The sequence below is a fragment of the Cyprinus carpio genome, chromosome B20, assembly GCF_018340385.1.
Source record: "Cyprinus carpio isolate SPL01 chromosome B20, ASM1834038v1, whole genome shotgun sequence".
Taxonomy (NCBI): domain Eukaryota; kingdom Metazoa; phylum Chordata; class Actinopteri; order Cypriniformes; family Cyprinidae; genus Cyprinus; species Cyprinus carpio.
Window position 1 is genome coordinate 13,288,701 of NC_056616.1, and position 23,420 is coordinate 13,312,120.

The 23,420-nt window shown below is 35.9% G+C and overlaps 1 protein-coding gene across 1 annotated transcript; it reads left to right on the forward strand.

The window, feature by feature from the left end:
• The first annotated feature begins 878 nt into the window (after window positions 1-878).
• On the forward strand, window positions 879-21,556 carry LOC109066966 (vascular endothelial growth factor receptor 2). Its single transcript, XM_042747253.1, has 30 exons — window positions 879-1,164; window positions 3,378-3,474; window positions 3,635-3,849; window positions 4,323-4,444; window positions 5,454-5,622; window positions 5,873-6,009; window positions 6,799-6,991; window positions 8,323-8,440; window positions 8,518-8,690; window positions 8,854-9,010; window positions 10,713-10,824; window positions 11,391-11,499; window positions 11,600-11,944; window positions 12,115-12,261; window positions 13,292-13,423; window positions 14,462-14,568; window positions 14,947-15,082; window positions 15,897-16,001; window positions 16,091-16,204; window positions 16,370-16,458; window positions 16,720-16,888; window positions 18,314-18,405; window positions 18,532-18,654; window positions 18,750-18,861; window positions 18,951-19,050; window positions 19,354-19,459; window positions 20,154-20,296; window positions 20,556-20,640; window positions 20,901-20,986; window positions 21,072-21,556. The coding sequence occupies exons 1-30, from the start codon at window positions 1,101-1,103 to the stop codon at window positions 21,286-21,288; spliced, it is 4,074 nt and encodes a 1,357-aa protein (XP_042603187.1). The 5' UTR covers window positions 879-1,100; the 3' UTR covers window positions 21,289-21,556.
• The last annotated feature ends 1,864 nt before the right edge of the window (window positions 21,557-23,420 follow it).

Consider the following 23,420-nt stretch of genomic DNA (forward strand, 5'->3'; position numbering starts at 1 on the left):
TATTTGCGAACGTTCGTTCCAAAATGCTCTCTGGTGGTGGGAGTTACGTTTTGGCAAATTGACGGCAAAATTAGCATGAATTAATAAGATCTTTCGTTTTTTACAATTTGTTTACGCCCCGCTGAGCGTTATATGTTTTATAAAACTGAACGAATAACTCATGAATAAAATAATTATATTTTTATCGTAAGTTCAGGGTGTAGGCTATTTTACGCAAAACGCCTTTTTATTATTATTATTATTATTAATAATAATAATTATATAGCATATATATATAAACAAAGTTTTTAAGTGCTCAACAAGATTAATAAACAAGGTTAGACGATCTTTCTGCCAAATCAAAGTTCTGTCAAGCTAAGAAAGTTCACTATGTTTAGGCTAATTGAGATTTTAATTAACTTTTACGATTTTAGCAGGAATTGATCTAACTAACCTAATTAAAAAAGCATAGATACTTTCATATCACTTTACACTTTCAACCTACCACTCTTTTAAAGAAAACATTTCATTCTCCATTAAAAAATATCATCACAATACAATAGCAATATCACAAGACGCAACCCAACTTTCTTCAGACTTTATTTGCGAGGGTATAAACCTTAATTATGAGGTCACCATGCCCCCCAACCCACCATGATTTTCACCCTGCATGGTGAGCAGTTTGTTTAGTGGAAATTATGCGTTTTGTACATCCTCAATACTTGACTGAATTAGGTTCCTATCGTAATCGATCTCAGATAATGTGACTGTTCAGTTTAGTCCCTGAGGTCTATCTATATTCTCCAGACCTTCGACCTCTGGAGTCTGCAGACATTAAATGATCAGTAATGTCTTTGATTAGTAGGCTAAGTGTGTTGCGCTCCTCCCTCGCCGTCCTCTCTATCAGCGCACTTCAGTCAAGCGTCCGTCAGTGAGCGCGCAACAGGTCTCTCTCTCAGTGTCAAACTCAGAACTGTCCCTTACATAGTCTGCTCTTCATCCGTCTCTGCAAGGTTAATAATTTTTAAAGAGCACAACTGTGTCGTATTATCGTGATGAGGAGTTAAGGAACTTCTGAATTTTGGTTTCATGTCGGGACGGTCCAGCGTTACTGTCGGGCGATGGCAAAGACATCTCATGTGCTTTCTCTCGTCGACGTCCTCTTCACCATCAACTTGGTTATAGGTATGACATAAGCGTTTCTAAATATACAAAACACACTCTGATATTAAATATACAAATGCTCACATCACCATTAGCCTACTTTTCTCATCATATTAGGCAACCTATTGTTAGGTATTGTAAATAATCTTAATGTTGCTGGATTATGGATTATAAAAGTCCTATTTTATTTATTTTATAAAAGCCTATTGTTACTGATTTGAATAAAAAGTAGGCTATTTATCGCGTTATATTTTTTATAATAGCGTTCCGATAAATCCTTGCACGAATAACATTTGTATAGATTTCTGTTGCCTGTCATTTATGTTCTTTTTTGTTGTATGTTGCATTTAGGCTATGTAATTTTTAGTATAATTGCTTTATTGTTGTGCTTTTTTCTTATGTTGTTTTCTGTGCTCTGTCGTAATATTGGTCATAGTTGGTGAAGTCAGGTTAGTCATCATGTAGTTTTACATATTTTAATAAATATTATTGTCAGATCATTTAATAGTAGCATGTAATTGTTAGTATGTTATATTATTTAATGCAATACAGTTAAATATTGTTCATGTGTTGTTGCTTTTTAAATCTTTAGCAACCAAAGCTTTTTAACTAAATTTAAAAACTTGAATTTACAAATGCAGCTAAAATGTAAAGTAGAGATTAAGAGTTCCTTCAGTATAAAAAAGCAAAATGCATCTATTGTTTGATTTTGAATTTCATCACAGTATTAATAATGCTGTATGTAATATATAGCAACTGAATTAATCAATGGAACCTTTTTTCTTGCTCCAGTTCTCCACTGCTAATATTGAACTTATTCAAATTAAATGTATAGTTTCAAGATTTCAAATGGGATGTTTGCTCTTAGAATAGTTAAAAATAAACCTATTCTTTCTTGCCCTTATCTTGTAATTCCCTCAGTTCGCTCTTATTCATCAGATACAATCAAGCCTTCACCACCATTGTTGTTTCAAATGCTTTCAGTGCCTGGCAATTTAAATGTTAAAACAAACAGCTGAATAAGTTAGTCTCAATGGAGTGCATGTGTTTAAGCATGATTGTGTGTACCCATAAGAGTGTGTGTGTTCCCAGAGCTAGTTCCTCTGGAGCAGGAATCCCACCTCAGGCTTTGGAGCATGGGGGCATTTAGCCCGGCCCCGGCCCATCTGCCCAGGCTTCCTGTTTTGACACATCCAGGCCTCTGTGCTGCTCTTGCAGTTCCAGTGGAAAAATATCCCAGAGTCCCACATTACGCTGCTTCTTTCCACAATGCACTGTGCCATACTCTACACGTCTGCATCCTTTATATCCATTGTAAAACCAGGCCAGGCTATGGATAGACATTCACGGCCCCATCACTCCAGTTGACTGTGAATCCATGCTCATGCTGTAGTTTGAGCGGCAGAGCAGCACAGTCTTTCAACTGCACATACCCTTTTCAAAGATAAATTGTTGTGGTTTGTTGATCATACAGTAGATTTGTCTCTTTATGTATGTTGCAAATGTACTTAAGATAAAAGAGAAAAGGGAGCTGCTTTTAGATGAAGTTGAAGATAAAGTGAAGTTGTGAAGTTTAGGACTAAACTAAATTATTCTGGGCTTAAAGTTACCATATTAGGGAGATCCTAGGAAAGGTGCATGCTGTACCTTTTAAGTTTATTTAGTTTTGAGGTTATTGTAATATATTACAGCCATATGTACAGTGGTTTATTATGCTGAGGATGGTGGTCCTACTGTCTAGTGTTTAGCTTTAATGTGAAATATTGTTATATGTTGACTAGATTCCAATTTGCAATGGATGTTTTGTGTCTCTCTTGGTTTAAGTTGGTTTAATTCAACAAGATAAAAAGCAGGAATCTGGTATAATTTTTTCTTTACTTTATTATTTTAATTTATAAGATTATTTTCCCTTCAAAAACAAAGAAAAAATTGTAACATTTTATTTTAAAGTGACAATTACACTAGTTATACTAAATATATTTACTATGGTAATAACAGTTAATTGTGCATAATTAGTATATGCATAACTAAGCAACTAACCCTAAACCTAACCGTAACCTTTAGGTCAACCAGACTTAAGTTATTTGCACCTGTAATAAATGGCACATATGAAATTTATCTAAAGGCAGAGTAAGTGTTGATCTAGAGTCCTCATTAAAATCAATTAGTGAGTATTTATGTAAATATCAGCCGCTTTCCTTAATTAAAACCTTCTGGTGTATTTTTTCTTGCAGCGATAGAGCTCAGGTTTGTGCCTGATCCTCCAACCTTAAACATCACTGAGAAGACTCTCAGAATCAATGCTTCAGATACACTGGAGATCACATGCAGGTAATATTTGCTTCTAGAGAAGAGCATTTCTGTCTTCATTCATTTTCATTCTGAAGCTACTTTTCCCCACAAGAGTGCTGTTTTTGTTAGCTATTATTTTTTTATGAAGCTAAACAATGTCATTTTTGCTTGAACATTGTCTTTTCAACCTGTTACACAGGGGACGTCAGATCCTTGAGTGGTCTACACCTCATAACCGAACCCGCTCTGAAACCCGGCTCACCACAACAGACTGTAGTGGCAATGGACTCTTCTGTAGCACTTTAACGCTCTCAAAAGCAGTAGCCAATGAGACTGGAGGATATCGCTGCTTCTATAAAAACCTGCCTGTAGAGGATGGAAAGACTTCTATATCTGTGTATGTCTTCATACAGGGTATGATTTTCATTTGTAATTTTTTTACGTACGTTTTTAACAAACAGATGAACATGTTTTTCATAACTTTCCAACCCGGTCTCCCACTCTCTTTCAGAGAAAGTGGGTGCGAGAGAGTTGGAATTTTACAAAAATGTGTTCATCGCATACTTCTACTGTTATCCTTCAGGATAACCTCTTGACCTCTTCAAACTTTATAACCTCTTCATTCTGGTGGAACCACCACATTTTACTTCCCTTTTCAACCATAATAGCTGTAAACATCTGCCTTGTCCAGACAGACAAAATAGGAAATGTGTTTTTGTTTGGTAAACTTACTTTATTCCATAACTATGAAACCTGATCAAATGTGCATAACAATTTGTAAGCACTGGTGTATTATGCATTATTTTGTCAACATTATCTTTTCTGCATGTGTTTTTTTATAAATAACTTTTTGGATAAATATATAGAATACATGCTTATGTTTTTAGATTACCGTACGCCATTTGTCCGAATGGCTCAAGATTATGATGTGGTGTTCATTCGTGAGGGAGAACAGGTGGTCATTCCCTGTCTGGTATCTGTGGAGAACCTAGATGTCACACTGTACACAGTAAGTGTTTACATTGTTAACCTATATGTTACCTTCTATTTCTAAGGAGTTATTTCTGTTTAATCTAAATGTAAATTTTCATTGGCATCATTTTTATGTGTTAAGAATAGTTCAGTGATGTTAAATATTATTTTTGATCTAAATAAAACCAGTTAATTTTGCTGTTGTGATTTGTGCAAAACTTGTAGTGAGTTTTCAGCAAATTACACTACAATTCAAAAGTTTAGTTCTTTTTTTAATGTTTTTGAAAGTGCATTTATTTTACAAAAAATACAGCAAAAACATAAATATTGTGAAATAATATTACAATTTTAATTACCAATTTTCTATTTGAATATACTTTAAAATATAATTTATTCCTTTGATGCAAAGCTGAATTTTCAGTAACCATTACTCCGGTCTTAAGTGTCACATGATTCTTCATAAATCATTCTAATATGTTGATTTGCTGCTCAAGAAACTTTGCTTATCATTATTAAAGATGATTTTCATCGTGCTGCTTAATATTTTGTGGAAAATGTTTTTCAGGATTCCTTGATGAATAGAAAGAACAGCATTTAGAGAAATCTTTTGAAACATTATAAATATCTTTACTTTCCTTATTTGATCAATTGAATTCATCCTTACTTAATAAAAGTATTAAGGCCCATTCACACCAAGGACGATAACTATAAAGATAATGATAAAGATAGTTCTAAAAATCGTTCTCAATATTGAAGAATAGCCACACCACAGCTATAACGATAAAGGCACAGAGAAACAACATCGCTGGATTCACTTGCAGAATGATTTTTTTCAGCTGATGAACGATACAAACATTGACATCCAATCAGAATCCGTCCTCAGATATCGAGCTCGAGAATTTAAAGCGGCAGATGCGTGTGCGCTTAAAATAAACAATAAACGCTGGTGTAGATGCTAATATCTTTATCTTTATAGTTATCATTCTTGATGTGAACGGGGATTTAGTGTCTTTCAAAAATGTGTTTATGGTGTTTGTCTTCAACAGAAGTATCCAGTAAAAGAGCTGGCCACTGATGGGAAAGAGGTTATCTGGGATAGCAAGAGGGGCTTCATCCTGCCTAGTCATGTGGTCAGCTATGCTGGGGTGGTCTACTGCCAAACCACTATACGAAATGAGACCTATCAGTCATCACCCTACATTGTGGCTGTCGTAGGTAAGCAAAAAAAAATAACAAAGACAAAATGCTCATTTGCATGAAGTCTTGTGATTAAGAAATATATTATGACTATGGTTTATGCATCTGACTCTTTGCATGCATGTCAGAAATGATAAAATTGTTTTTGAGGAGGCAAGATTGTATTTGTTTAGACTGTAGAGCAGTCTGGTGTGAGATCAGCTGCCCTGGTCTCATGAGAACAATGCTCCACCCGGCACGTCCCTTACTCCCCTTGCCTCTTCCGCAGGATACAAGATCCATGACCTCACCCTGAGTCCACCTCATGAGAGGCTAACCGTAGGGGAGAGGCTAATGCTAAACTGCACCGCTCACACCGAACTCAATGTGGGAATTGACTTTCAGTGGACCTTCCCTCATGAGAAGGTCAGTAACTTATTCAGAAAATTGTAATACAAGTTAACCTCAGTCTTCGGCATTTGTGACATAACCTTGATTGCCACAGGAAAAAAAACTGGATTTTTTTTTTTTTACTTGTCTCCTTCCTGTTCTCTACATAAGTTCACAATGTCCGGTGATGAAAAACAGCCAGAAACAGTCTAAACAAAAGCTGTGTGTTCCGTCTTTATTTGATAGCAGGTGTGTGACAGCTTGTCTCTGTTGATGTATGAACCATAAATGGTGACAAATAACTAGAACTTCTCCTATAGAAATATTATTACAATTTAAAATACCTGTTTTCATATATTTTACAATTTATAATTTATTCCTGTCGTGGCAAAACAGAATTTTCAGTAGCCATTACTCCAATCTTCAGTGTCACATGACCCTTCAGAAAACATTTTAATATGCTGATTTGCAGCTTAAGAAACATTTATTATTAGTAGTATATACAGAGATAGAGAGAGAGAGAGAGAAAGAGAGAGAGAGAATTCATTTCTAAATTGTAATATTTTTTATTTCTTTGGTAACTTACATAATGTAACACATGCCCAGAACATTCCTTTCAAATTTATCATCAGCTAATCTTTTCTGACATTTGTGTTTTACTTTAGACACTTCAATCATAATCTCAGTTTGATATGTTTCATATTTTTATAATTTGATTTGATTTTATAATTCGATTCGATTCAGCCCAGTCCAGCTCAGTTTTGGTTGGATTGCAATTAATAAATAACATCATGCATATTTTAAACCGTTTCTCTCCTCCTGCAGAGAGGCATCAACAGCTCAATACCAAGGACACGCTATGAGACCAGATCCTACAAGAAGAAGCTGTGGAACTCCTTAGAACTGTCCAATACTCTCATTGTAGAGAATGTAACTGTAAATGACACAGGAGAGTACATATGCACAGCCTCTAGTGGTCAGATGCAGAAGATTGCCCGAGCACCCCTTATCGTCTATGGTATGTGCTTTTAGAAAAAACAACTTAAAGGGATAGTTCACCCAAAAACGAAAATTCTGTCATTATTACTCACCCTCATGTCGTTCCAAACCCATAAGACCTTCGTTCATCTTCAGAACACAAATTAAGATGTTTTTGATGAAATCCAAGAGCTTTCTGACCCTGCATAGACAGCAAGAGAATTACCTCGGTCAAGGCACAGAACCGTAATTATGACATCTTTAAAACAGTCCATGTGACATCAGTGGTTCAACTGTAACTGTAACATAGCTGTTACGAAATGCTAAAAAAAACCTGCTCTATTCAACTACTTCTTCTCTTCCGCGTCAGTTCGGCATCATTCACAAGAGTACCACGATGAAGAGAAGAAAATGTTGAATAAAGTCGTTATTTATGTTTTCTTTGTGAGAGTGAGTAATTAATGACAGAATTTAAATTTTTGGGTGAACTATCCCTTTAAAGGGGTCCTATTATGCTCTTTTACAAAGTCTTGATTTTTGTTTTGGGTGTGTACTAGAACAGGCTCTCACACTAGGTTGTTCGAAAAACACATTATTTTTCCCATATTTTACATTATTATAACACCTCTCTCCCCGGTCTGGCATGAACGGCTGGAATAGTTCCTGTATCAAATGAAGGCCCATCTTCTGAAATATGAAATGTGCTTTGATTGGTTAGCTGGGCCAGTGTGTGTTGTGATTGGCAGCACTCAACGCGTGGTCTGGAAATGTCATGCCCCTTACCATAGCCACCTGCTGCGAGCTTCAGTGTAAATATTGTGTCGAAATCAAATCAATTTGAGTGCGATTTAAACCCGGATGATTGTAACCACTCTAAGCTTGTCTGCTTGGGAAAGCTAGCGCGTCTCCGACATAGTGATAACACTTGTTGCCTTCTCTAGTGAACACAAACCACATCAAAAAACAATCTGTTCACTTAAAAAAAAAACAAATCCCAGGCAATGTGTGTTGTAGTCCAAACGAGTCGTTCATTGTAGTTTTTGAAAAGTGATTTCTGTTAAATAAAATATCTCCTTTTGAAGTGAACTTTAAGCTTTGTAACTTTGCAGATTTTTTATTTTTTATTTTTTTGCTCAAACAGCAACATTACAGACTAACTTAAGTTGAAAAAGCACAATAGGACCCCTTTAAACAAAAGAGAGCATTAAATCATTGAAAGAATCTATATTTCAGTGCTGCCAGCACACCTAAGCCAGTTATATGCTGCTGGCATAGATAGCATAAAGAGCATGTGTTTTACAATACAAATAATACATAATACATAAAACTATGTTTTAATACATTTTGCTAACATATAAATTGATATTTCAGAGAAACCATTTATAGCGCTCAATGATCAGATCTTGCAGACTGTGGAGGCAACTGCTGGCCAGGAAGAGGCAAAAATCCTGGTTAAATATGATGCTTATCCAGAGCCCTCTGTCAAGTGGTAAGTGATTAGTGTATTAAAGAATAGATTAGGATTTTGTGTAAGTCAGACTGAACTTTTCACTCTTGTCCATCCAGGTATAAGAATAATCAGCTGATAGTGTGGAAGGATGAGTACAGAATGAAGCCCAACAGAGGATATCTTACTATATATGGGGTTACAGAGAAGGATGCTGGGAATTACACAGTTGTCATGACAAATAAGATTACCAAGGAGGAGCAGAGAAGAACATTTCAACTGTTGGTTAATGGTAGTGAATCTCTTCTCTTCTCTTCTCTTCTCTTCTCTTCTCTTCTCTTCTCTTCTCTTCTCTTCTCTTCTCTTCTCTTCTCTTCTCTTCTCTTCTCTTCTCTTCTCTTCTCTTCTCTTCTCTTCTCTTCTTAGTCTGTTCATTTATGTGTTTATATGTACAGTTCACCCTAAGATCTTTGAGAAGGAAGTGCCGCTGGATCGAGATGTTCACATGTATGGCAGTAGCCCTACCCTCAGATGCACAGCTAGCGGAGGATCCAGCCCTGTCACAATACAATGGCAGTGGATGCCGAGAGAGGACTGCCCAGTCAAATTTCTGTAAGTCTTATATCACATGATTTGATGCATTGTTTTTGTTTTGCTTCAAATGTAACCTGTGTAATACTGCCAAGAATGTAGACTGTTAAAAAAAAATAGAAACCTAATGTCAGATAAATGTGTCATTCATGTGGTAACAAGTAAATTTATTAAAAATATTAATTAGTATAATTAGTATAACTCAATTATCCTGATTTAATTAGGTTAGGGAAGTGATAGTTATTTGAAGAACAATTGAACATGCCACATTTTACAGTTTATACACACATGCATTATTTTTGTTAGTATTTTACCAACATATTATATTTGCTTGAGTTGTCTTTAATCGTATTGTACTATATTATGAGAAGAAAATCTAGTATCTTGTGTGTGACAGTGTACATACACTAGTATACCCAAACATATGTAGAGCATGTTTCTTGTTCTCTCTTTTTTTGCAGTTTTATATCTGCTCTGTGTTTATATTACTGTAAATATTTCTCTTTTATGACAAAATTTGTTCATGATATTTTTCATTTGTACATTCATCTGGAAGAGATGTAATGCAAATGCTAAAACACGTTTATCACAGCAAAAACAGAATTTCCTCTTGACCTCACAAACAGCTTGCTACTAGGAGGCAGCAGAAACCTAACAAATCAGCATTTGCCTGTAGCAAAACCTGTCAAAATCATACTCTCTAAATGGTAACATTTAAAAATTAAAATGAAAATTAAATATACTTCCTGTATTTGTGTGGGGAAGCCAGTAACTGTGTTAAGTTGATGATAATATCATTAGTCATCATTGTTTTGCTGACAAAATAAGAATGGAATGAGAATGTTTGCATGTCCTTGTTTGCATTTTATTCCAAGAGAAAATGTATCAGAACTGTGCAAGCATATTTGTTCCTGGTGTCCCACAGTGCAGTTCATTAGCATGTTGTGCTCTAAATGGGCATTCATCCTGAAACAACTGTTGTGATTGGGCAGCCAGCCTGCCTTGGTTAGAGAGATCTGCTTTACTAAGAAATCAGCTCCAGTGAGTTTTGGTTGAATTGTGACTTTGATTGGCACCCTGCATTTACAGAAGATCACTTCCAAGGATGTTGTGATCATGTAATGAGCATTCAGGGCCAGGCATCACGCGAGCCTTATCTTCAGATTGCACCCTCACCTACTTCCGTAGTCCTCATCACAACTTCCTGTTGTTCTGAAAGCAGACGCATTCAAAAATCCTGTCCTTGATCTAACATGAAAATAGCACACTGTCTATCACTGCATCCTACTAACAAGTGTTCACCCTCGCTCTAACCTTTCATTACAGCTTTCATGTGTTCTATTTTTGTGTTTGTCTTTTTTTCCATCTCTTTTTCCCTTTTCCGCTCTTTCTCTGTCTCGTCTCCCTTGGCTGACATACATGAGGTGCTGATGTCTAACCCAAGTTTAAAGCTGATGTTTGTTTATTGACATTTGTAATAATTCCTATTGCTCATAAATATGTGTGGCACAGAAGTGGAATAAGAGAGGAACGTCTAGTCTGTTATAGGATGGTCTAAATTTAGACTGTTAATAATAGGTGCATTGTTGTTGTTGATTCCGTGTGGTGTTTTCTGTTCTTGCTGGAGATGTGTAGATAGTTAGTGCTTTACTTTTTGATATTTCATGAGATTTTTTTTACTACAAACAAACTGGTAAATCATATTATTATGTGTTATTCACAGACCTAAGTCGGACCAAAATGTGGTTAAGTGTGGCAAGTGGAGGGAGATATCAAACAACACTGGGAAAAACCCCATCATCAGCCCCACATCTGTCATTGAACGCTCTCTTAAGGTAAACATCAATTCCAGTAGGGTGCCAGCTGTGTTCAGCTCAGCCTTTGAACATGCAAAAAGCAATGTCTAAACACAAAATACACTGCTGGGTCCAAAAGTCTGAGAATATGATTAAAAAGCGAATTTAAACCTGGTAATAAATGTGAAGCAAATAAATTTTTGAATGTACTGTAAAATAAATATGATTCTGCACTATTTCTAGGTCACTAATCAAATAAGTGAATGTACAGCAAGAAGTGCTTTGTAAGACAGTCAAATATTTGAAGCTTAAGGTGGTCTGTGGATCATCACAATGATGCTGGAGAACATGATCATCAGATTCTAAGCACACTTGATGAGTTCATGAGTTTCGCTATCATTAAAGCAAAAGAGGCACAAACCATTTCTAAATTCACATACATTTTTCAATTTAACTATTCACTCAAATTTGTAATGAAAATGCAGAGGAGAAGCATTTTCACTAGTGATCTGAGACCTTTGGACCACACTGCATTATTGTTGGTGATTTTTAAAATCATCCATTGCCTTTCGATACTGTTTTGAAAATCTGCTGTTCTCCAATAGACCATCAGCACACTGAAGATCCAGAAAGCAGTTGATCATGCTCTCTACAGGTGCATTGCTTCCAATAAGATGGGAATAGAAGAGCGGGTCATTGTGTTTCAAGTAGCTCGTGAGTGCTGACACAGTTTTTACTCTACATCCCAACTTAACTGCAATTAAATTTTAAGAAGTGGTCAAATCTGAACTTTTGATCTTTATCTTCATCACAGGTTTCCTCAACCTAAGCGTCCTCCCCTCCAGCAATCCTATTGAGGGAGAGGATGTGGTAATGCGCTGTGTAGCCGATCGACTGCTGTACTCTAACTTGCGTTGGTATCGGGTAACAAACATAGCCAACCCTGATGCCTCTCCAGCAGCCGTGCCCTGTGACACCCTTACCCTGTCGCCTCTCCACCAGACCAGTGTCACCATATCAGGCCTGCAGGGCACCAATGCAACGCTGGACCTGCCCATACCCAATGCCACATTGATGGACCAAGGCCTGTACGCTTGCCAAGTGGAGAATGTGGGCACCAGTGAGAGAACCTGCTTACTTCACAACCTCCGACTCAGAGGTTAGTCCATAGCTTTACAGTGAGTGATTTTTAGGAAACTTGTTTGAAAACAGTCATTATTTGTGTATTTATTTGATTTGCTCAGTTTGCATATGTTCAGATGGGATATATTGCAGAAATCTTGCAAAGGCTTGAATGTACATCACAGATCAGTTTATATCTTTCTGCAGCGCTTGAGATGTCAAGAATTGTCACCAATCTGACTGACCAGAGAGTGAATGTGAGCGAATCTACTACTCTAGTGTGTGAAGTGTCTGGCACACCAACCCCTACTGTAGTTTGGACTAAAGACAACCAGACCGTCATGGAGGGATCAGGTGAGCAATGTAAAACCTCTATAGAAGTACAAAAATATTATAGGTGCAAGAATAAACAACTCTCTCTATATCCGCAGCAATAATCAATTAGCAGTTGCCTTAGGGTTGGAATACACTACACAGCTTTCGTATGGATTTTTGCCATTTGCAGTTAAATTAAGATAAATATTAGATTAACAACTTAAAAAATATGAATATTAGAAAGAAAGTGAGAAATGTTGCTGAAAAAAAATGGAAAAAGCTACATGAAAATAAAAAGGTAATTATAATAGTATATAAATAATACTGAAATAACACTGTTGATAAGTCAGCACTGGTTGCCAAATCCCAAATGCAGATTTTGGCGTCAGATTTCACAGAAAATCATGTTGCATATAATGGCCACAGATTCAGATTTTTTACCTTTATACTATGAATCAATTTACTCAGAGGATATCAGTTCACATGTTGAAAGGAAATCTGATTTTGAATAATCGGAACTCAACTCTGAACTCTTTTTGTTTGACCACAATTCTTAGGATTGAGAAAAAAATCATTTATTGTTTTGTTGAATCTCCTAATAAAAAGGAGATTTTAACAAAAATCTCTTAATAAAAAATCAGTTTGGTTTTAATGTGCTTTACAGACCAAATGAACAGCAGAAACCCACTCTGAGAGGTGATTAGTTTTCTTTTCCCTTCATTTTTGAGACTAATATTCAAAATGTCTAATAGCTACCTGTTCATTTAGATCTGGGTTCCAACAGAGCAAACAAAACCAGTGATGTCAGTTATAGTGCTGCTGTTACTGCATGTCACACAAATTAAATATTAATCAACTTTGGGTAATACACTGTATAAAGCTGTAATAGGCAATTGTTACCTTAAGAAGCTATGTCTGTCTGACCCTTAAAATGAATTATAATATATTAAATAATATTGATTTGAGTAAAACCTTTTAAGATGTTATGCCATGAAACACATTAATTAGGCTACTTGACAAAGCTTTTTTTTTTACAGTGACAGTAATGGTCATGCGTTTCTGTTGTCAGGTGTGATTCTGAAACGGTCAAATCGTGTCTTAACCATCCAACGGGTGAAAAAAGAGGACAGTGGTCTTTACATATGTACAGCATGTAACCAGCAAGGCTGTGACTCTCAAGAGGCTCATATCACTGTAGATGGTGAGTGTTTAAACATTGCTTGATTTATTATATTTAATTGGTTTGCAGTTTTAAAGAAAGGGCAGTAGGACCTAAACATTTTTTTTTTCTGTGAAGTTTTGCAATACATTAATTTAATTTGTTTTTGAAAGAATCCTCTTATGCTTACCGGGGCTTCATTTATTTAATAAAACACTAATCCACACTATTAAAGACCCCGTTTTAAGAAGATACATTCTCTGAACGTGTCATGGTTGTGAGGCGAGCTCAGTCTCCCACTGACTTTTATCCTCATTGAGATTTTGTTGTAATCAAGGCCTTGTGGCAAAAATAGCTCTCTTTTTAGTCTGTCAGGAAGGGGGCTCTGTTAGTGTACATCCTTTAGGGAGTGCTTAAAGAAAACAAAGCAAAATCCCAGAACACAAAAGAAGAGAGGGGCGTCCCACCCTCTCTCTATCACTCTCTGTCAAACACATTTTTCCCAGTCACTTACATCTCTGTATGGTTCCGCTTCTTGCCTCACACACAGAAAGCACAGAGAGCGCAAAGGCCCACAAATAACAGAGACATACTCAGTGTGTACGTGACTTGTTTCTCGGCATCACTATTTCTTGTTGTCACTGCAAAGGCGACTGTCGCCTGACTGTCACAACAAGAAACGTTCAGTGTTCCCACAAAGAGTAAAAGGTAGGAAGAGAGAAAGAAAAAAACTAATTCATGTAGTGATCCACTGAGCAGTTGCATGTTTTAATATATAGAAAAGAGAACATGGTATTTTTCAACCAAATGTGATTTGGTTCTTGCTGGTCTTATTTTGATTGGATGAAATATCAGGTCAGCAAACAATCAACATTCTTTGCTCTTGTAGCCATGACACACACCCAGCAGCATACAAATATTTCCTGTAAACTAGGTTCTTCCAGGCAATTTGTGCCTCCCTTTGCTATTAATATAAAATGAAGAGGCATTTTTTCAGCTCTATCCACCAATAAATTTTGGTTAAATCTTTTTGTCATCTTTTTTTGTGATGTCTGATTGATCATGTGACCCATCTCACAGGTGCAGAAGAAAAGATGAATGTGGAATTGATCATGCCTATTGGTGCCGTGGTCATCGCCATGTTCCTTTGGCTCCTCATCGTCTTCGTCATCCGTAATAGGAAGCGGGTAACATTCCATCTCTTTCCCTTTTCCTCGTTTGCTTCCCCTCTCTCTTTTTCATGCACAGACACACACTTCACTCTCCTGACTGATCAAAACTGACTACCCGGACTTGGCTTACGTCTTCTCTATTGTATGCTCAGCCCACATTCTGCTGCGATGCGTCACGTACACCGGCCAGCCGTGGGCCCAAGTCCTGCTGTACCCCAGCCTTAATTCTGCCTCTGAGTATGATAGTGGCTTCCAATAACTCATTAGTGGGTGTCTTTATAATGAGGGCTTGATTCTGGGAGACTCAAGCTGGACAAAGTTGGAGGTCTTGCACTGTGTTTGTCATTCAGTCATGCTCTCCCTTTCCTTCCCTACCTCTTCCCTCTCCCACAGCCTAATGAAGGAGATCTGAAAACTGGCTACCTGTCAATCATTCTGGACTCAGATGATATGCCAATGGATGAGCACTGTGAGAGACTGACCTATGATGCAAACAAGTGGGAATTCCCACGTGACAGACTGAAGCTAGGTGAGAAACCAATAATAATAATAATAATAATAATAATAATAATAATAATAATAATAATAATAATAAACAACCATAAGTTTCCAGGAGTTAAACTAACTAGGACCAATCTGGAATGGCTTTCCAGTACTTTTGATATAAAAAAAAAGAAAAGAAAAAAATTATATATATATACAGTATATATTCAATAGAATTCTGTCTTCATTTAATGAGTGTACTTGTTCTATGCAATTAGGTAATTACATGAACTCCTTTTTGTTAATGGTTAACTTGTAAGATCTTGTAAGATGCTATATGTTTGTCTAGAACAGAAAATCTGTTACTATCTATTGATTTGGAGTAGCATTTATTTGTTTGTTTGTTACTTGTTTAATTGGCATCTACATTTAAATCTGGGACTACTAACATCAATAATAAGAATTGTACCACTGGACCAAAGTATATATGCAACACATTCAGTGATATGTGTTTATTCCTCTATATAACATTTATTTATTTATTTATTTTGTTAATTGTTGGTTAATTGGAATATGGTTTTGATTTTAGGATTAATCACAAGCAAGAACATATATAAATATATAGATAGATATATATATATATATATATATATATATATATATATATATATATATATATATATATATATATATATATATAAATATATAGATAGATAGATAGATAGATAGATAAATAAAACACATATAAATACAGATAAATATAAAAAATATCACTTATGTAAAGCTAAAATATTTGCACAAAAATTGTACTATAAATGTACATGTAAGTGTTCACAAATGTGTACTACTATGCTTTCCAGGAGAGCCGCTGGGCAGAGGGGCATTTGGTCAAGTTGTGGAGGCGACCGCATATGGTATTGAGAAGGCCACCACCTGTACTACAGTAGCAGTAAAGATGCTCAAGGGTATGAGGCATCTGTTCACTGGCCTTAATAAACTGACTGCACATATCTTTCATAACACAACTGACAGCAGCATTATCAATCTCCAACAGAGGGCGCTACCACCAGCGAGTACCGCGCTCTGATGTCTGAGCTGAAGATCCTCATCCATATTGGTCACCATCTCAATGTGGTCAACCTTCTAGGAGCCTGCACCAAACCAGGAGGTGAGTATCCCTTTAAAACCCTCAAAAACAAACAAACAAACAAACAAACAAACAAACAAAAAAGAGCCAGAAATGCCACAAAGTGGTTGTGAACTGTTGAGAAGAACACAGTGTGCCCACATTAAAGGCCTTTCCTCTTCTTCCTCTGTTTCTTTCCTACTTTAGGACCCTTGATGGTGATTGTTGAGTACTGTAAACATGGTAACCTCTCCAGCTATTTAAAAAGCAAGCGAGGAGAGTACAGCCCCTATAAGGTAAATTCCATCATAACCTAGTGCAACTAGTAAAATCAGGCTGTGATGTGGTTTCGAAAGATCTCAGCTCCTCCTTTTAAAAATGTCCTCTGATGTGGTCAGATTGATTTGGGTGCCTTATGTAAGATATTAGACAACAGCCAACTGTAAGGCCTTTAAATGTTGTTCAAGGTTGAAGGTGTTATGAACTGTACCTGATATATTGGCACTTCTTGACCCTGACAACAACAGAAACTGATCCACACGTGTTGTGTTTCTCAGAAGCGAACGCCACGTATGCCGTGCAGGAGGGAGGTGCAGCAGGAAGAGGATTTGCACGAGGGGGATCTGGGTCTGGGAACCAGCACTCGGCTGGACATCTGCACTGGTACCGCCATGTGCACCAGGATGGGAGAACAGACCTCCACGACCCAGCTGCAGGACGAACAAGGTACAGTATATTAGTCTTTTGGATACTCTGTACTGTATCTGGACGGAGATAAAATGGCACATTTAATACAGTTATGGAAACCGTACCAGACTGTGACAAATGTTTAAATTAGTATTGTCATTTAGATGTTACCAAATGAATCATGAAATACACTTGGGAAGTTGACATGTCTTGTGCTGTCAACTCCATCTAAATGCTATACTAGAAAATCTAAAAATCTAAACATATTTAAAACAAGATACATTTACTTAAATTAGTATAATAAATTGATATATTAAGACTTTTTTATATTTTGATTGATTATTTTCTTTATTCACTGGTAAATCGTTTTCTTCTGTTTCGCCAAGCCTAACCCAGTGTTATTTTAGTATTATATAGGTAATATTATATTATTTCTTAATATTTAGAATTAGCTTTGTTTATATTTTCAGTTTTTATTGTTATGTTTTTTTTTATTTTAATATATCAGTTTTTGTATTTCTATTAATCTTTTACTCCAATTTCAGTTAGTTGCCTATGTTTTTTAAGTTTAAGTTTATCAAATTTTTTTTATTTTACATTATTTCATTTTTATTTCAGTCACCGAAAACTATTTTAATCATTATAAAAAAAATTGTCCTTTAAAAAACATTTTACCAAATGTAGCCTTAAGGTTAAAGATATATTCTCCATTAGAATATAAAATTAAAATATTAGTAATTATTCTAATTATTAAGCAGCTTTAATGAGCTCAATTATTTAAAAACTTACAGGGTATTGTTGTACTTTTAAAAAAATTAATTTGCCACACTCTAAATTAATAAATATTTTTTTTTAAATAATAAATACATACGTACACAAACAGTTTAATTAATTTAATATCATTAATGATTCTTTAAATTATTAGGCAGCTTAATGAGCTCCTATTATTTGAAAAAAAAAGACGGAATATTTGTAAAAGTTGATTTGTCACACTATAAATTTAAAATAAGTATAAATAAAATTAGCAGCAGAATAAAAATAAATAAACAAACAGCATAATTTTTTTTATTAATAATTCTTCTAATTATTAGGCAGCTTAAATGAGCTCACATTATTTGAGAAAATATATGAAATTGTATTCATTTTAAATACTTTTAAATACTAATTCATCACACTGTAAAATTAACACACACACACACACACACACACACACACACACACACACACACACACACACACACACACACACACACACACACACACACACACACACACACACACACACACATATATAAAAAATCAAATTAATGAATTAATAAATAATGATGAATGCAAAAAACATTTACAGCACACAAAATATACACTTTGTTTTACACATATACATACAGTAAATATTAACCTATAATCTTTAAAATAAAATAAAAATATGTATCATCTGATTATGTATCATCTGCTCATGTATAGAGAGTTCAGACTGGGATCACCTGATGATGGAGGATCTCATCAGCTATAGTTTCCAGGTGGCCAAAGGCATGGAGTTCCTAGCCTCTCGAAAGGTAAAACAAAACACATGACCATGGTCTGCTTGTGTGTGCATGTGTGTGTGTGTGTACTTTGTTCATTAATGTTTACAATTCATTCAAGATGATTGCTTCAGTCATAATGCTACTTTGTGTTTGTAGTGTATCCACCGGGACTTGGCAGCCAGAAACATCCTACTCTCTGAAAACAGCGTGGTGAAGATATGTGACTTTGGGCTGGCCAGAGACGTATATAAAGACCCTGATTACGTCCGCAAAGGAGATGTGAGGACTCTTACTACTCACACAGACAATTTAATTTCAGCTGTTCAGCGAAATAGACTCATTTATACTTGAGCATTTCCTTTTTATCATCACAGGCTCGTCTTCCTCTCAAGTGGATGGCTCCTGAGACCATCTTTGACCGCGTGTACACCACACAGAGTGATGTTTGGTCATTTGGTGTGCTGCTCTGGGAGATCTTCTCACTTGGTAACACATGAACATTGAGCTTATTAGACAGCATAAACCTACTATAATAGAATGACTGATGTCCTGATGGCCCATCTTCTTTGGTGCAGGTGCGTCTCCATACCCAGGTGTGTGCATTGATGAGTCTTTCTGCAGGAGACTAAAGGAGGGAACCAGAATGAGAGCTCCAGACTATGCCACACCTGAGATGTAAATATACTTCACACTTTTAATCTTGCCGTAAAATTGAAGGTTTTTGGAAACAAGCAGTTGATCTAGGTTTTGTAGTTCTGGTGATACCAGTCATAGTGTTTCAAATGGAAAATGGGCATAAGTACCTGAAAATGGGCATGTAGTACCTACAATTTTGTTTAACTTTAATACTATTTCATACTGTTTACATAGCAGATGGACCTTATTCTTATTATTGAAAAGAGAGATGTGGCAACTGACTGAATCCTGATATTGTAATCAACCCCATCTCTTCCTTGTATTAATTTGAAATTCTTCCAGATACCAGACCATGCTGGACTGCTGGCTTGATCGACCTAAAGACAGGCCAACCTTTACTCAATTAGTCGAGCATCTGGGCAATCTGCTACAAGCTAGCGCTCAACAGGTCAGACTTGACACCAGTATATGTTTTGTCTCAATCATTTATTTTTAGTAATTGAGACATAGCTAAATAAATAACTATAATAACTTTGTCTTGTTTTACATAAAAATATCTTAAAATAAGATACATTTACTTAATATAGTAAATTAATATATTAAGTCTTTTATTTTTTCCATTAATATTTTGAATGATTTTCTTAACTTCATTGACAAATAGTTTTCTTCTTTTTAGCCAAGCCTAAACCAGTGTTATTTTAGCGTTATATAGATACTATTATATTATTTCTTACTATTTAGAACTAGCTTTGTTTATATTTTCAATTTTTGTCTTTGTCATTTTAATATATCAGTTTTTTGTATTTCTATTTACCTTACATTTATTTTATTTTACAGTACTCCGGCTTGTTTCAGTTACTTGCAAAGTTACATTTTCACTAATGTTAATATGTAGATTTTACTTTATTTCTGCTATATTTCAGTTACCGTTTTTTTAAGTTTTGAACTTTTTTTAAACTTTACAAAAAATGACCAAATGTAGTTAGATGTAAAATCAAAAGCTCTTATGCAATTGCACATCTCATGTAAATTTGGATTGTTAGATATTTTTATTGGAAAATGACAAAAATAGGTATAAAGGGACTTTTGCAGCATGTAATGGAATCTCTTAAGTGAACTATCTTTTGTTACCTGTGTTTTAGGATGGAAAGGACTACATCCCTCTGACAAACGGAGAGATGGAAGAGGAATCAGGGGCTCCTCACCTCAGTGTGACATCGAAAAGAGCTTTCTGTGCAGGCAACAAAGAGGCCCAGCTCCACTATGACAATGCTCCACCTCTAGGGTTAGTTACAGTAACTTCTCAGTCTAGTGTTTTGTTTGTGTGCAGTTGTTGGCATTACTGACTCAAATCTGATTACTGACTGAAATGAATCAGATTTATTTATATCCTTGCGAGCACTGATACTCATCCCCACCCCAGTTATCTGACTTTTATTATGTTCACACAACATTGAAGATTTGACATTTGTGAATATAACATGCTTCACCTCTCCTTTGACAAACTAATACAATAATGGTCCCACCCATGCCTTTCCTGACAGGTTCCCACAGCAGATCGACAGTTGCGGTGTGCCAATAAGTATGACGAATTTTGTGGACATTCCCCTGGAGCACACTGCTGTAATGGTACATAAACTCTACAATACTACAACTCGGATCTCTCCATGATCCAAAAACACTTTCAGCAGAAATGAGAAACTTTCCTGCAAAAAATTTAACTGCAGTTAATATAGATGATATTGATTGGTGTAATTAAACAAAGTCAAGTGGATTCAGGAAATTAAATATTTTTTATATATTTTATAAATATTTTAGATCTATTTTTAGATTTTCAAAAAATATGTTTTTGACTTGTCAATTTTAAATGCTGATTTTAAATGTGACAGAATGGTCACATGGACTGTGGCGTGGGCTTGTCACGTGAGCAAATGAAAGCTTTGGATCGGCACGCGCAAAGACCACTTAATTTCAGGTGACTCATTCATCCTGATCTCAGTAGAGCTACAAACCAAGGCAGTTTCACAATCATATAAACACGTTCATGCTTTTATCCGCAGCCCACTACTGCGATGCAAGAGTAAGGAGTCTTTAGCATCTGAATCCTCCAATCAGACCAGCGGCTATCAGTCTGGCTACCACTCTGATGATGCAGAAGCCCCCATATACGCCAACGAGGAGATGATCCTGAAGAGAGACATTCGTTTGAAACCTCCACTGCCCAAGAGAAATGACAAGTTCAGTGCAGAGGTCCGTTATAGTGTGCCTCCAGTTTAACATCTGCAGCGCTTCAAACAGTCTTCCTCTTTATGTTATTCAGAACTTTAATGTAGTAGTTCAGCCAAAAATGAACATTTCAGTTTCATCATTCACGGAGCCCTGCACTTGGCATGCAGGCAAAAAATAGTAGGCTAAATTTACTAATTCATTCCCTCAATTTGCTAAGTTGTGCACACGATTTATAAATCGAGAGAACGAATTAGTAAACTGTGCGCACGATTTAGCAAATCAAGGGATCGAAATAGTAATCGTGTGCCCGATTTAGTACATCGAGGGAACAAATTAGTAAATCGGGTACATTATTTATTTTTTTTTTCTTGCATGTCATGTGTGGGGCTCTGTAATCATGTAAGGCACGATAACCATAAAGATAACAATAAGGATATAGTTCAAAAAATCGTTCACAGCTATAACGATAAAGGCACAGAGAAACAATATCGTTGGAATCACTTTCAGAACAATTTTTTTTTTAGCTGATGAACGATAAAATCAAGGACAACCACTCAGAATAAATCTTCCTATCACAAAGCTTGAGAATTTAGAATAAACAGAGGATATCATCCGCTGGTGTGGGCGCTAATATCGTTATCTTTATAGTTATCGTTCTTGGTTTGATTGGGGCTTTACTCACCCTCAAGTTGTTCCAAACCTGTGAGTTTCTTTCTTCTGCTGAACATAAAAAAAGATATTCTGAAGAATGTTGGTAACCAAACAGTTGACTGTAGCCATTGACGTTCATAGTATGGAAGAAAAAAATACTGTGGTAGTCAATGGGTGCCAGCAATTTGCTTACCAACATTCAAAATATCCTCCTTTGTGTTCAACAGAAGAAAGAATCTCATACTTGAGGGAGAGTAAATGAGGAAACTGAAATGTTAATTTTTCAGCTATCTTTAATGTAAAAGTTCAGTCAAAAATTAAAATTTAGACATTGTTTCCTCACCCTCATTTCTTTTTAAATCCTGTTTGACTTTCTTTCTTCTGTTAAACACAAAATGCGGTATTTATAAAACAATGTCCAAGCTGCTCTTTATGATGCTTTATGATGCTCCTTTTTTTTTTTTCTTTTTTTTTTTTTGAGCTTGTCAGCCCTTGGTCTCCATCCACTTACATTGTCTGGTACATTACAACTTTTTTTAGAAAGTCATACAGGTTTAAAAGAACATGGAGGTGCATAAATGACTAATTTTTCCTTTCATGCTCATGCGACAAAACAGCCAAAGGGCAGTTTCCTACCTAATATGAGTAGCAACCTTCTCACTTTTCATCCCGCATTAGGTTTTTCCTGCCATTACTCATAATATCACAACCACATGACTGTTTCACCCTAAAACAACAAACTGTTAAATTGGCTGTCGAGCTTCGACTGAGTTGCCCCATTATCGCTTCTTTCATAATTGTATGTGTAAAGGAACCACTGACTCATCTGAACTGTTAACTGTTTCTTTAATCATACTCGCTTTTTGAAATAAATGTAATATATTGTTTTGGAACAGACTGTTTTGGAGCAGATAAGATGTATGTTTTAGTTTTATTCTTCTAAATGTCAGGGGAGTTTGGAGAGTGAGAAAGCCTTAGCCATATACAATCATGTTTACACAGACTGCGGAGCAAGAGTGGTCTCTCAGTGTGTCCACATCACTTCCTGAGCAAAGGCATGCCCTCTTCCTACCGCACAGGAAATAGCAACTGGAATGTCAGACAACTGAGTGTGTGAATGTTTTCCATTTTGTTGTCTTCATCTTTTGCATTGTCTTTAAACGTATCGTGACCAGACTTGTTCTCCCCCAAGCAACAAACAGTCTGTCTGAATTTTGTTTTCTCAGCTTTGTTTCTCAGTTGGCCTTTTGATTGTACAGTTTATAATGAGGGCCTTCTTTGTCTTTGTAAGAAAAATGTCAGTATTTTGCCATTATGATTATATTATTTAGTTACGCGTCCATTAATGTAATTAGTTTTTTAAAATAAACACTCTTGCCAGTTAAAAACAACATTTAAGTGTGCGTGTTTGCATGCATCTTTTGTGACCCCTCTCTTCCTGTATCTGTTTCTGAGTGACCCTGATGAGACAATGTCCTCGTATCTCTAGTTATTTGTGTGCAACTGAGAAAGCAGGACAATGTGTTTCA

Coding starts and splice junctions, on each gene's coding strand:
- LOC109066966 (XM_042747253.1), top strand. CDS start 1,101: ATGGCAAAGACATCTCATGTGCTTTCTCTCGTCGACGTCCTCTTCACC. Junction 4,445..5,453: donor TAGATGTCACACTGTACACA/GTAAGTGTTTAC, acceptor TGTCTTCAACAG/AAGTATCCAGTAAAAGAGCT. Junction 9,011..10,712: donor GACTGCCCAGTCAAATTTCT/GTAAGTCTTATA, acceptor TGTTATTCACAG/ACCTAAGTCGGACCAAAATG.